At 39.5% G+C, this 12,596-nt stretch overlaps 1 protein-coding gene and 1 long non-coding RNA gene across 4 annotated transcripts; one reads left to right on the forward strand and one right to left on the reverse strand.

Annotated features, from left to right (window-relative positions):
* Positions 1 to 201: 201 nt before the first annotated feature.
* LOC124422652 (breast cancer anti-estrogen resistance protein 3 homolog) lies at positions 202 to 10,230 on the reverse strand. 3 transcript variants are annotated; one of them, XM_046959416.1, is made up of 6 exons: positions 9,990 to 10,230; positions 7,004 to 7,223; positions 3,877 to 4,036; positions 3,191 to 3,469; positions 1,319 to 2,789; positions 202 to 1,193 (listed from the first exon to the last, which is right to left on the reverse strand). In XM_046959416.1, the coding sequence occupies exons 1-6, from the start codon at positions 10,030 to 10,032 to the stop codon at positions 862 to 864; spliced, it is 2,505 nt and encodes an 834-aa protein (XP_046815372.1). In that variant the 5' UTR covers positions 10,033 to 10,230; the 3' UTR covers positions 202 to 861. The 3 variants fall into 3 exon arrangements, with proteins under 3 accessions (XP_046815372.1, XP_046815373.1, XP_046815374.1); XM_046959417.1 differs by having other exon boundaries at positions 3,191 to 3,430; positions 9,990 to 10,228; XM_046959418.1 differs by lacking the exon at positions 9,990 to 10,230 and adding an exon at positions 8,742 to 9,961.
* A 210-nt stretch (positions 10,231 to 10,440) lies between these two features.
* On the forward strand, positions 10,441 to 12,464 carry LOC124422663. The gene is made up of 2 exons (XR_006941897.1): positions 10,441 to 11,727; positions 11,784 to 12,464. It is a non-coding gene; the product is annotated as an uncharacterized LOC124422663 (long non-coding RNA).
* The last annotated feature ends 132 nt before the right edge of the window (positions 12,465 to 12,596 follow it).

Raw genomic sequence — 12,596 nt, forward strand, 5'->3', positions numbered from 1 at the left:
TATAAATTGTTAATTGGACTAGAATACCATTAAAACGCGTGCGATGCTTGTAAAGAAGATGAAAATTACTTAATTACCTCTGCAATATGAAAGAACTCAAATGAACGATCTAAATCATAAAGGAGTATGATAAATAATGAAACATTATTTTAAACGCATTGAAAAGTTAGGTTCGAGACCATTATCGATTTTCTCGAATGCTTTTGCTTTTTTTACTTGTGTATATTAAGTATGAACAAACATGAACAACATTTACAACGTAATATTGGCCAAACATACAATCAATTAAAATTAAGTACGTTATTGTACTTGAATGGCAGTCGCATTTCTCGTTGACTTTTTTTAAACTTCATTTATAATATTGTTTTGTATTGTCACGGATGGGGTTATTGCAGGAGATCGGTTTTTTTAAGACCGTCAAGGGTGGCCTGCTTGACCTTCAAGGTGCCCTATGGCATTACTCTATGGCGATAATATAACTATATAACTTTTCGATTACATTCGTAATGATAAGTACACGGGGAGCCACACTAAGGGAGAGAACATTTTGATTTTTTTAATAGGCATATTAAAACGAGATTACGGCAACTCAATTGGCTCTTATAGTTCGATTTTATCGCACGAAATAGGTTTTGCCGTCCGTCCGTTCGTGAGCCGCCTACGTTGTTAGCAATCGATTATTTCCAAAACATTCGTCGGAACAATTTTATTCAACATAATCGTCGCTTGATTGCATATGTCGCTTGCATCGCTTGCATCGATGTCCTTAATTTTTTTTACCAAACGATAACTTTAAGTTATTCTAATAAGATCCTACAGACTTCGAAATACAAGAGGTTCGTTATAACTCTATTATTTTATTTACGCCGATACTTCGCTAGCGGAGCACTTGTCGAACATTGCGTCCAGGACCTGACTGAACTTGAGATGCCTTTCCTCAGGTGCCACCGTGGCACCCCGACTACCCCATAAAAACTTTATATGAAACTCCGTACGAAACGCATCAGATAGCAATTCGTCACTTCTACAACCTTCCAAAGCGATCTCAGCGTTTCGTCGGAACAATGGCAAGCTCTCGGCGAGTTTACGCGCAGCTTCTAGATGAGACCAAACTATGGAAAGACCGCAATCGGGTGCAGAGTTTTCCCAAGGCGAGAGTATCGCTGCTGCTAGTCCAGAAGGTGCTACAGTTCCTACGATAACGGAAAATTTCATTTCAGTGAAAACTGTCAATTCAATAGAAAACAAAAAGTCAAGTGCAATGTTAATAAAGGGGAGAAAAGAAATAGAAATGAAAAGAAAGAGTGAATCATTCTACCGAGAACATCCTCTGGGCCACGTTCCTCAAGCAAAGCGATTGGTAGAAGGTGGGGTAACGTCGTATTAGGTGCTTGAGGATTCGTGCATTCGTTCATGGCACGAAGAGTAGGCCTTAGCTTAGCTTCGAAGCTAAAAGCTTCTTCCGTATGCTTTTGCCTGAGAAGATGCCACGTGTTTGCCAATCTCTGTATTTGTGGCAGGCATAAGCCAAGCATCACACCGCAGAAACCATAAAGATTTCCTAGAGCCGTTTTGGTATCTATCGCAACCTTTATCCATTTACTGATCGTCGCCGCTCTCTCGATTGCCGTAGCACCGGCTAGAACGGTCACCGCGACTAGAAGCTTTAAACACTCGGACCTTTCGATAAGATCCATCCTGGCTTGTCTACCGTGAGGTAGCGTTGCTAATTCGATTCCGCTCAATCCACTACGATTGCCAGAACCAGGCTGAAGGGCGACTTCGAGATCGATCCTGGTGAGATGCGACGCTAAGACCCTCGGTGCCGAATCGTGCAACATCCCCGAGACGCCTCTTAGCGCGGTCGGATCGAGAGGCCGATGTTCTCCGGCTGGTAATAAAAGAGTCGAGAAACCTTCGATATCGAGCACCGTCGTGACTTCTAACGAAGGAGCAGCGACTACGAGCTGTTCCTCGGCACTTAGCTCATATTCATTGCCATTATTACCATTTGTACCGTCGTTACTGGTATTGTAATGACTTCGTATGACCACACCTTTTATGGGTGCGGACGACGACGGTTGACTGGTACCGCCTGAGTTATTGGTCTCGAATTCACTGTCCCCTGATCCGTTGCCACTATCACTTCCGGAAGCTTGATAACCCTGATGATGATGGTGGCGATGATGATGATGTTGCTGATGATTACCAACGTACGGTACTCTTGGTGGTTTCGGCGGTGCAGAACCCGCTATCGTATTTTGATGATTCAATGGCTGATGTTGCTGCTGTTGTTGCTGCAACTGTTGTTGCTGTTGTTGAAGCGCTGGATCCGAGATCACTCTGATAATTTTTTGACGGCCCAATGACAACGAACACGAAGGCGGTTGACTCTGTATAGGTGGTATTCTTGGTAATGTACTCGATTGTATTGGAGCATTTGCTTGTTGATTTCCAGTCTCTCTGTTGGCTCCATGCTGATCTGGTACGTGGTGTTGCGCTGTCAAGGAATGGCTACGTTGTTGCTTCCTTGGCAATCGCGGTGGTGAACCAGTCGACAAAGACGACGAGGATGGACTCGAGCCATGTTGATTAACAGTAGGGCCACCGCTTACACAGGTCAGTGGCACCGATCTTGGCTTTGGAGTTATGATTCGAGCACCGCTCGCTTGACTTATCGGCCTACCACTACCGACATAAAAGGTTATCAGATCGGCGACCGTGTCGAAGGCTTCGTCCTCAAACTGGTATTGTGCTCTCTCGTAGACCGTTTCCGGCTGAATTACGACCTATAAAAGAGAGGCCCTGTTTAATACGAACTTCACTTTAGTATAGCGCATGCCTCCTAGACCAATTCTCATTACGATTCTATCGACGATCTTATCCGTTTCTACTTTGGACTTTTATCTCCATAGTATATCCATTTTCACAGTTACAAGCGGTTCCTACATTTTTTTTGCAATTTTTCCTTTTTCATTATCTTTCGGGTTCTTCGCGGAACCAGTTTGCAGATGTACATATACATATATAAATATATATATATACACACACACACACACATATATATATCTTGTGGAACCTCTCTATTAAAAGTTATTTTTACTGCAATAGTTTAATGACGGTACAAAGAATTCGTCAATTGGCATCAGATTGATCTTAATGAAATCTCATTTAGATATCATCGGCTTACTCTGTTTATGACGAAATGAAGCGGCTGTCCCTTCCATCGTACAGTGAGAACATAGTTGCCTGGTTGCGAGGCACAATCCCTGACGAGGAAATCACCGTCATTGGGTACTTCTGCTTCAGCACCTTTTCTACCACCTCGGAGCGTGCAACCATGATACCAAGCGTGCGAGCGTAAATCACGTGGATCTAAAAGCCGCAATTCTCTTTCTAACAGTTTCCGCGTCGATTCTTCCGGTTGCTCCTGTAAGAACGTCAACGTGACTTCTGTCATCGTCATTCGCTTGAAAGAACGATTAATATCAAAGTTCAGAGATTTCTTCGCGTCATATTCGAAAATATCGCAGCGAGTATCAAAGTATCACAGTATCTAGCAATAATATCTAGTAATTAAATTCCATAGATGCAGAATGTTACAACAGATGGCACGTAAAAAACATTGCACTGTTATAGTCTCTTCGACGTAAGACAATTGTATCAATTAATGGAGAAGTGGTGCAGGTCTACCGAACCGACGAAGATTGGCTTAACGAGAGCAGCCTTGAGTGCTTGATTCGCGATATCAAACTCGTCTCCAACAATATTCTCGCGTGAGAAGGATATTTCCTCGGAAATAAATATTCTCCAGGAGCAGAATATTCGATCGTTCAATTCGCTTTTAGTTCTTTTTTCAATGATTTTAAGACTTACCATTGATGGATTTAAATTATTGTTGCTCTCGGGTCCTTTCGAGAGAGATATCTCTCGATGTAGAAGACATGCGTCGCGATCCTCCCTTCTATCACTCTTCTCCTCCTCCACCTCCTCCTCCTCTCCTTCCTCCTCCTCTTCTTCGACTTCCTCCACCGATCTGACAGAAGGATTAATTTTCACTAAGCATGTCACTCACATCGTGCACGTTAACGCACGTTTCCTTTTCCTAAAGTCAAACTTAGCGAGCTCGAATTCGATTAAGCAAAGAACAAAATTTCGATTCTTTTTAACTCGTTTTGCCGTTAACGTTTTGATATTTCGATCCGTCGAAAGGAAAGAATCGACGGAATAGGGTTCGGCCACACGGCTCTCCGGCCGAGCGCGCGCACCCCACTGAACTATGTCCGTCGACCCTACAATATAGACAGTGCCGTATTTTTGGAGGGAATCAAAGGGGCGCTTCTCGCCTTATTAATAGAACCTGCAGAAAGCTATAAAATGCCCGCAATGCCGTATCGTGGATTTTCCTCTTGTATCAAGCGTTTCTCCCCTCTGTTCTTTATTAAACGATAATGATGAATAATGATACAAATATGTATCAATTTTTCGAATAATTAAGAAGATTTGTCTTTTTTCAATATTTCTTTCTTTTTCGACGAAGACGTCGAAATATTTCCAACGTCATTTTTTATTCCACCTAGAAACGGAATAACATTCTTATTGGCGATATGGCAAAACTTGATAATCGAAGTGGCGACAATTTGTTTAATCGATATCGCAATTGAATAAATTTTTATTATAACGTGGTCTTATAAGGAAATCTCTACGTCCCTGTGGATGAGCCTACAGCAGGTTTCCTTCTCTCTTCCTCTTTCTCTCTCCTCTCCCTCCCTCCCTCCCTTCTTACGCCTGCGTTTTCTCATCTCCCGAATCGTTTTAAACGTCAAGAAGTCCGTCGACGCGGTGACAGATACTCGTAGAGTCGTACGCTTCATCCACTTCGATTGAAATCGAGCCTTTTTTTTAAGATACTATCGGACAGAACTTCGTTTCTCCCTCTCTTTCTCTCTCAACAGTCTCATTTCAATGTGGGGTTTATCGATCTTCGTGAAAATAGGGGAAAGTGCATACAGGGAGTTCGATAGTGCTTCTACGCGCCTGCGTCAAAGGCGCTCGATAGAAAGTATTTTCTCGAGTGCACGCAGATGCAATCAATCTTTTGCATGCTCTCTACTTTTCCATACTCCCTATCAAATGAACAACATCGAAACGAGAAGCAAATTTTTCTATGCTTTCAGATTAATAAATCGACATTTTTTCATACCGAATTTTCCTAATAACAATAGTTAAGAACGATTTATGAAAGAATTTGTTCTTCATTATTGGTTGAAATATTGTGATGAGCGAAAGACAATTCTTATGTTAAAACGTATCCATAAATCAGACGTCATTTTCTAAAAATAGTGTTATTTAAGGAAAATCTTTAAAAATAAGATCTTTTTCTCGTTCCATGACGATGATGTTTTTCGCTAATATCTTTTTTCGGTCAAAATATTCCGCGAAATGTCGTATAAAATAAATATGAGACGCGCCGTAACGAATCTACCTGCGACGAGGTTTTCATTGAAATTCAGGTGATCGACATATGGTTACACTGCGTATTTTCGTCGATCGTATCTCTCATCGTAGACAGTTATCTCAAGAAATTTTAATGGATCAGCTTTTATTACATTTTCATTTATATACGTTTGATCCTTGATCAAGCTCGGCCAATCAATGAAATCTTTGATTGTTTGTATTTTCTGTTTCCCTTCTTTTCAAGCAATTTATTTGACCTAGTTTTAAACGAATTAAGATATCTCTTCGATCAATTCAAGTTTAGAATTACGAAAATGATAATTTTAATTAATTGTTCTATTTAAATTGTTTATAAAAATGTTTTTATATTCGAATCTCTTTATCATAAACTTTCGAGTAATTTCATGGAAAAAAAATTAACTTATGAACTCGCACTTGGTCGATAAGGATGCTGTACCATGCATCGAAACACCGAGATATAGATTATTGACAGAGATAAAGATAACATTACGCGTAAGCATCGCGCCTCCTCCTTTCCTTCGTTATCTTTCAGTTATCTTCTTCGTCTCTGACTTCTGACGCTCTGTTACGTCCAATGAGATCACGCGTGGCCGATGCAATGTGCGAGAACGAAACCATGCTTATCTGCAGATGCGCAAACGTATTTGAGATAGAGTCGGTTATGCGATACGATGGAATGAGAAATGTGAGATAAGTTGGGACGAATGGGATAGGATGAAAGAACGTGAGAGCCGATTAAACGCGTAAAATCGTTTGAAATTTTTGCAAAAAAAAAAAATTCTATTAATACGTTTACATTATTCCGTTTTTCAGATTATTACTCTTCGATTATAAAAATCGATCGATCATTTTCACCATTGATAAGTTTATTTGTTTTTGGTTAGAGAAAAGCTAAAATGAAACGATCGAAATGTAAATTGTCGAGGTCTTCGGATGTTGCACGAGTCATCGCTTATCATTAAATTATATCATCAATTTCTCGTAAGAATCGTAGACGTGCGCAGTGTGCGATCAGAACACCAAGGACGAACAGTATGAAAAGCCTCGAATGATTTCTCGCTCGCGGATGATCCTCGATTCGCGGTTTCCCTGATCTTACGTTATGGGCTTCCCGCGTTTGTTGCGCGCCGTATACGAGTCGGCACGTCATTTTGAAGGCAAAGATCGAGGAAAACCGGTTCGAGACCAGCCGGCTCCATTATGTGCCCGTGTACTGGTATTCCCGTATACCCTCAAAGAGGCTAATTCATAAATTATAAGTCAAGCCACTCGACTTTGGTGAAAATTTCAGACGTTGAGAGAGAGAAAGGGAGAGAACAAGAGTTACCGTCTCAATTTGTTATTCACGTCGATCGATATTTTTCATTTTCTTCATTTATCGCATACGGTTCCTACAATATTTCTACTATTTCGAAATATACAGATTCTTCGCAAATTTTGTTTAAATCATTCATGCAATGGCATCTCCTTATTAATTGGTTACATTAATCTAGCGGGATTCGATAAATTAGTATTCTTTCAGTACCTTTGAGTAGCCCTAATGAAATTCTCTGGCGACGGTGGAGTCACGATCAGGCACGGTTCCTTTTGAATAATCACTTCTGGCTGTAGATGAATCGTATGTCTTTGCCGTCGAAGATCCTTGCAAGATGTCGTAGAAGAAAAGCCTCTCTTGCGGCGTCGTCCGCTGGCACCTAAATTTTGTAGGGTGCCCATCGACGGAAATCGAAAACTCCATGCTATGCCTTTGAAATACGTAAAAATACTACTATAGAAAAGAAAATCATACTTTTTCCTTCTGTTCATATTATTTCAAATGATTCTCGCTATGGAATTTCTAATAGATTTTTAGCAAATTTTTCTAAACATTATCGAAAGGACGAAAGGACGGTATTCGAAAGAAAATAATTGCAAAAAATTCGAAATCGTTTCTAAGCCGTGTTTTCTTTTTATATCTGCATTGTGCGATAGAAGAACGCAAATAGATGCGATAAGTTGTGATGTTTATCTTTTGTTTGTTCGCGGCGCCTCTGTTATTTGTACTATCGTGACAATAGTACGTCCACTGTCGCGAAAACAAGCCAGTCCATTTCGCTGGCCAGACATGATCGTTCAAGCACGCGCTTTACCGTTGCGCTCGAACACGCTCGAAAGCACGTTTGGATTTTTTCCAGAATCACGAGCTGCTACCTGCACTCTTGCAGATATATTCAGTTCATTTCGCTCCATAGGTCGTTTCTTTTCTTTCAAAGTTTCTTCAAATATTTACGTATAAGAATTTCAATCTCGATTACAAGTTATAGACAATTAAATATTGGAATGTTGGAACGTTTTAATTTATGATCATTTAAAATTTAAAATAGTATTAAATGATATCAAGTACGTCAGTTTTCGAAGTGACTTATTCTTTTTTCTTTTCACGCCTATCTATACACCCACTTATCGATTATTATCTGTACGCTTATCTATTCGTCCATCGACCTAACAATTTCCTAAAACAATTCAATCGCGTAACCCGCAGACAGTTATAGTCGAAAGCGATTGAAATGTAATAATTGAGGTTGGTACCATGTAATCGTGTATTAGTATCGACAACGATCTGTCAGTTGTCGGTCTGTCGGTCGATTGGTCGGTCGGTCGGTCGGTCGGTCGGTCGGTCGGTCGGTCGGTCGGTCGGTCGGTCGGTTGACGTAACTGAGCATGGCTGGTTTGAAAAAGCTAAGTAATCGGAATGCAGGTGTGCTGAGCTCGCCGTTGCCGTCGCCGTTGGCTCGCTCTCACTCTCCGCTTGCTAACATAATACCTGGCAACGGTGATAAGGTCGCCGTTTACCGAGATAACTATGCAATATACGAAGAGACGTTATCAACTTAAAAAAAAAGCACACAAGCCCGATTGCCCCGAGCCATAGAATTGTCTGATATTGTCTGGCTTGTATGAAATTTCACATGCGATATTATATTCATAATACATTGAAAAGGAGTAATGTAGGAGTTTCTATAAGACACGACAAACGAGTCGTTATTAGATAAATCAATGGAAAAATTGAAATTTATCAGAGATTTTTATAAATGCTCCCAACGGACACCATCCTCGCGAATTGTAAACACATTGAAATTCTTCAACTTCATTTTCTCTTGTAATCGTTGTCATCGGTAACGTTATCTCAAAAATATTTTGAGAAAGAGCAATTACTTATACGACTAGATCTTAAAGCGTGAAATAATGGGCGACTTTGACGCCATACGTAATTTATATCGTACCTTGATCAAATTTAGTTTCGCTTCAACTTCAACGATGAATTTCAGGTATAAGGAGAATTTGAAAGATTTACCTCGTTTAATCCATTCGACTTGCTATAAATGCTTAATAAATATCTCTTGTTAATGTAATTTGTCGGAATTCTGTAACCTTGACGCCACGAGTCTCTCTTAACGACATATAAACGATTAAACGAACGGATAAACAACGATCATCCTTCAAATCGTATGGAAGAGGAAGAAAAAAAACGCAAGAAAAATTATACCGTGAGTACGCGTAATACTTTCTGAATACGTCATTGAGACCACATCGATGTTGCTTGCAACGTAACAAGACAGTATGTATATACGTTGCGGACACATTACAGATGCTGTCGTAACTCGCAGGAAATATGACCTTTTGCTCGGCCGTTCTGTAGGCACCAAAACTACCAAGGATTTGTTGGACTCTTAAATCGTGATCATACATACGATGAAATCGTATACGATACATATATTCAACGTGTATTCGTAAAAGATTCGATATTTACGTTACGTACGAATGTTTAAGTTTTAAGCGATCATTTATATTCCGTTGCGTTATCGCTAATCGGCAAAATTATAAGTTGCCTTACAGCTTTCTTGATCGAGCTGGTTGGCATGCAGAATTCATGCAATAAATTTCACATTATTCCATAGTATTTTCGAACTTTGGACATTTTCAGGATGCAGAATCACGGTCAATCGCAAATAATTAATTCGTACTCGTATCGATCTCCGTTAATGAAGCATTTATTTCTCTCAACGTTTTCTTTCCTTCTGTTTCTCGCTTTCTGTCAAATAATCGTTCAACGGACATCGAATTACAGCAACATGAATCATTTGGAAACATTTTAATAATATCGAATAGATCATAAAAATCAAGTGGCGGCATGAGAATCTTATCATGATCTCGAAGAAACGTCTTGATATGTTTTCGAAACGATTCGCCGAATGAAAGTGTCGAAACTAAAGAAACGTCTCGTTCTCTCGATAAAAGGAAACAGTTCGTGAGTCACGTGTGATCGATATAGTAAATCTCGAAGCTCGGAAAAACATTTATTAAAACAATGAGCACTTTTACGGAACTATTCATCGAGTAATAAAGTTTTATTAAAGGAGAGACTCCTATTCCTTTAGAAATTAATATAATGAAGAATTGGCAAAAAACGCATGAACGGAAAAAAAAAGGAAAAAAAAAAAGAAAAAGAAAGAATGAGAGGAAAAACTGACTTTGAGTTCTACGCGACTTCAACTTGCTGGCGTTTTTTCCCATTATTTTCCGTGACGTAGCATGCCAGCGAAGGTACTACCAATCGTGTGCCGATGATTTTCTGCTTCTCGAGTGTGGTAAAGTGGAGCACACAAATGTACAAGAAGAAGAAGAAGAAGATCACGAGTATGTACTGCCACGGCACTGACGTAGCATCGTACAGCACGGTGTGACGACCGTAGCATAATGCGATACCGAGCTAACTGGGCTCAAACACAGAGAGCGAACGAAGAAGAAGGGACGGTACGGAAACCGATGGACACACAAGTGGCAGTAGTAGGTAGTCGAGTAGAAGGAGGAAGAGAACGTGCGTGTGTGTGTGTGTGTGTGGTGTGTATGAATGAAAGAGAAAGAGAAAAAGAGAAAGAAAGAGACAGACAGACAGAGAAACAGACAGAGAGAGAGAGAGAGAGAGAGAGAGAGAGAGAGAGAGAGAGGAGAGGAGAGATAGAGATGGTTCTATGGTGGGAAACAGAAACCGCTGTGCAAAGAGACGTAGAGTGGTGGTACTAAAAAGAGAGAGAGTGAGTGAGAGATATTGTACATTGGTGGTAGGGAGCAGCAAGTACGAACGATGAGTGTTTAATAAGCGATAACGTGCCGCTTCTTCGGTTGTATAGAAAATCGATATGTCCGATCATCGATTTCAAGTTGCATTGGGATCCTTAATCGATGCACGTTACGAAAAGTAGCACGTTTCATTTGTTCTTACGAAAATTAGCGCTTTGTATTTAATAATTAAAAAAAAAGGCAAGAAGTAATCTGCTTGTTATAATGATTCTACTGATTATAACAAACATGTTACTTTTTGAGAACAAAATCGGAAGGTGCTTTTTTCGTGATAAATTGAAATGTGCTAGTTTTCATGAGATAAATGAAACGTGCTACTTTCCGCAACGTACGTCGTAATACGTTCGTTGTCAAGCTTGTTTCAATTGATTTGAAAAACTTAGTTTAAGTAACAATTGCGGGATTGTATTTATATCGTTTAAATGAAATATATTTCTTTATTATTGTTATTACCAATAATCGTAATCACATTATTACGAGTGTAAACACGTAATCCTAGGATATACACAAATTATGATCAAAATAAAACACATTCTGCATCGATGATGAACGAATTTATTAATATGGACGTGATGTAACGATTAACACGTATTCGTAGAATCGTAGCGTGAAAGGAGAGGTTGAAGAAGCAAGAAGGATGACGAGGGTATACGGCCAAGAGACATTTCGGTAAGAATAAAAGAGAAAGGAAATCATTGGAAGGGATAACAAAAAGTCACGTCGACGGGAGAAGGAAGGGGAGGACGGGGCAGCGGTAAAATGCAGGTAAGAGGCAGGTCGTGACACCGGTTAGTCGGAGAGACTAGAAACGCAACGAGTGATTTCAAAAAGCTCAAAGTCGAAGGAGAAGGCGAGACGATGGGAAAGTGCGTGACAATACTATACTTAACATATCTACTCCTTCGACCCACGATCGAATAACTCTGTGTACACTTCGTGAAGAATGAAATTGAATTTATATTTCCGGATTTCTCTTGGGTATCACGAAAATAAAATGGAGAAGCGTTAGAACCGTATGCTAATATTTGCATACTTTATATTTGTCATGAAGAAGTAAAAAAGGAAGAAGAATATTTCTCTCTTTCATATTTTTCTTTTTTCAAAAGATTTGCAAAACATTTGCCAAAGGTTTGTTGATTTATCGGACACATGATACGTTATTTCTTATTCGCTCGTATTTTCAGCATAAGTGTTCGTGGAAGATAGAACGTCCGAGAGCGGAGAGAAATGAAGAAAGAAAAATGTAGAAAAGAAAATACAGAAAGCGAAGAAGGGAGAGATGAAAATTCTGCCTATATTAATGCTGATGAGAAAGCTCGAAGAAGAGAATAAGAAGAACAAATAGAGGATAAAAAAGATGGAGCAGTTGGTTTAAGAAGATGGAAAAGAGCGAATCAAGTGGCAGGAGTAAGGAAGTAAAGACAAGTGCGACAAGTGTTCGACGCACGCGCGACCTACGAGCGGAGACACGCTGATCGATCCCTAAAGAGACCTCGAGTGTGATGTCATCGGCAAGCCGGATCTGTTCCAGGCTTAAGCGATGTGTCAACTTGCTGATTGAACGTTATTTGTCGATGAATAAAGCAAAAAAAAAAAAAAACAAAAAAAAAAAAACAAAAAAAAGAAAATAAAAAGGAAGAAAAAACAAGAAGAACAAAAAAAAGAAAAAGAAGGAAGTGTCTCAAGGACAATAAGAATTAACGAACGTCTCCGGAACTATTGGAAGGATCATCACTGAGAAGAGAGAAACGAATATATGTATCTGAAACAAGTAAACATATTTTATAAAGTGTTACATTATTTAAGTTTCTATTTCTTCGACGTAAATAATGAAATAAATGAATAAAAGGATTTTAATTAATAAACCATTTGCAATTATGTTTTTTGCACGCTTCTTGTTGCATGTTTATACTTCGTCTAACACATCGAAAATATAGTCACACATATGCCAAGTGAATAATAATTGAGTTTGCCGTAGTGTTCTTACGGGTTGCCTA

The sequence above is a fragment of the Vespa crabro genome, chromosome 3 (assembly GCF_910589235.1).
Source record: "Vespa crabro chromosome 3, iyVesCrab1.2, whole genome shotgun sequence".
Classification (NCBI taxonomy): Eukaryota; Metazoa; Arthropoda; class Insecta; order Hymenoptera; family Vespidae; genus Vespa; species Vespa crabro.

Coding starts and splice junctions, on each gene's coding strand:
- LOC124422652 (XM_046959416.1), bottom strand. CDS start 10,032: ATGGGAAAAAACGCCAGCAAGTTGAAGTCGCGTAGAACTCAAA. Junction 3,470..3,876: donor ATAATTTAAATCCATCAATG/GTAAGTCTTAAA, acceptor CGTTCTTTCAAG/CGAATGACGATGACAGAAGT. Junction 2,790..3,190: donor TTCATTTCGTCATAAACAGA/GTAAGCCGATGA, acceptor TCTCTTTTATAG/GTCGTAATTCAGCCGGAAAC.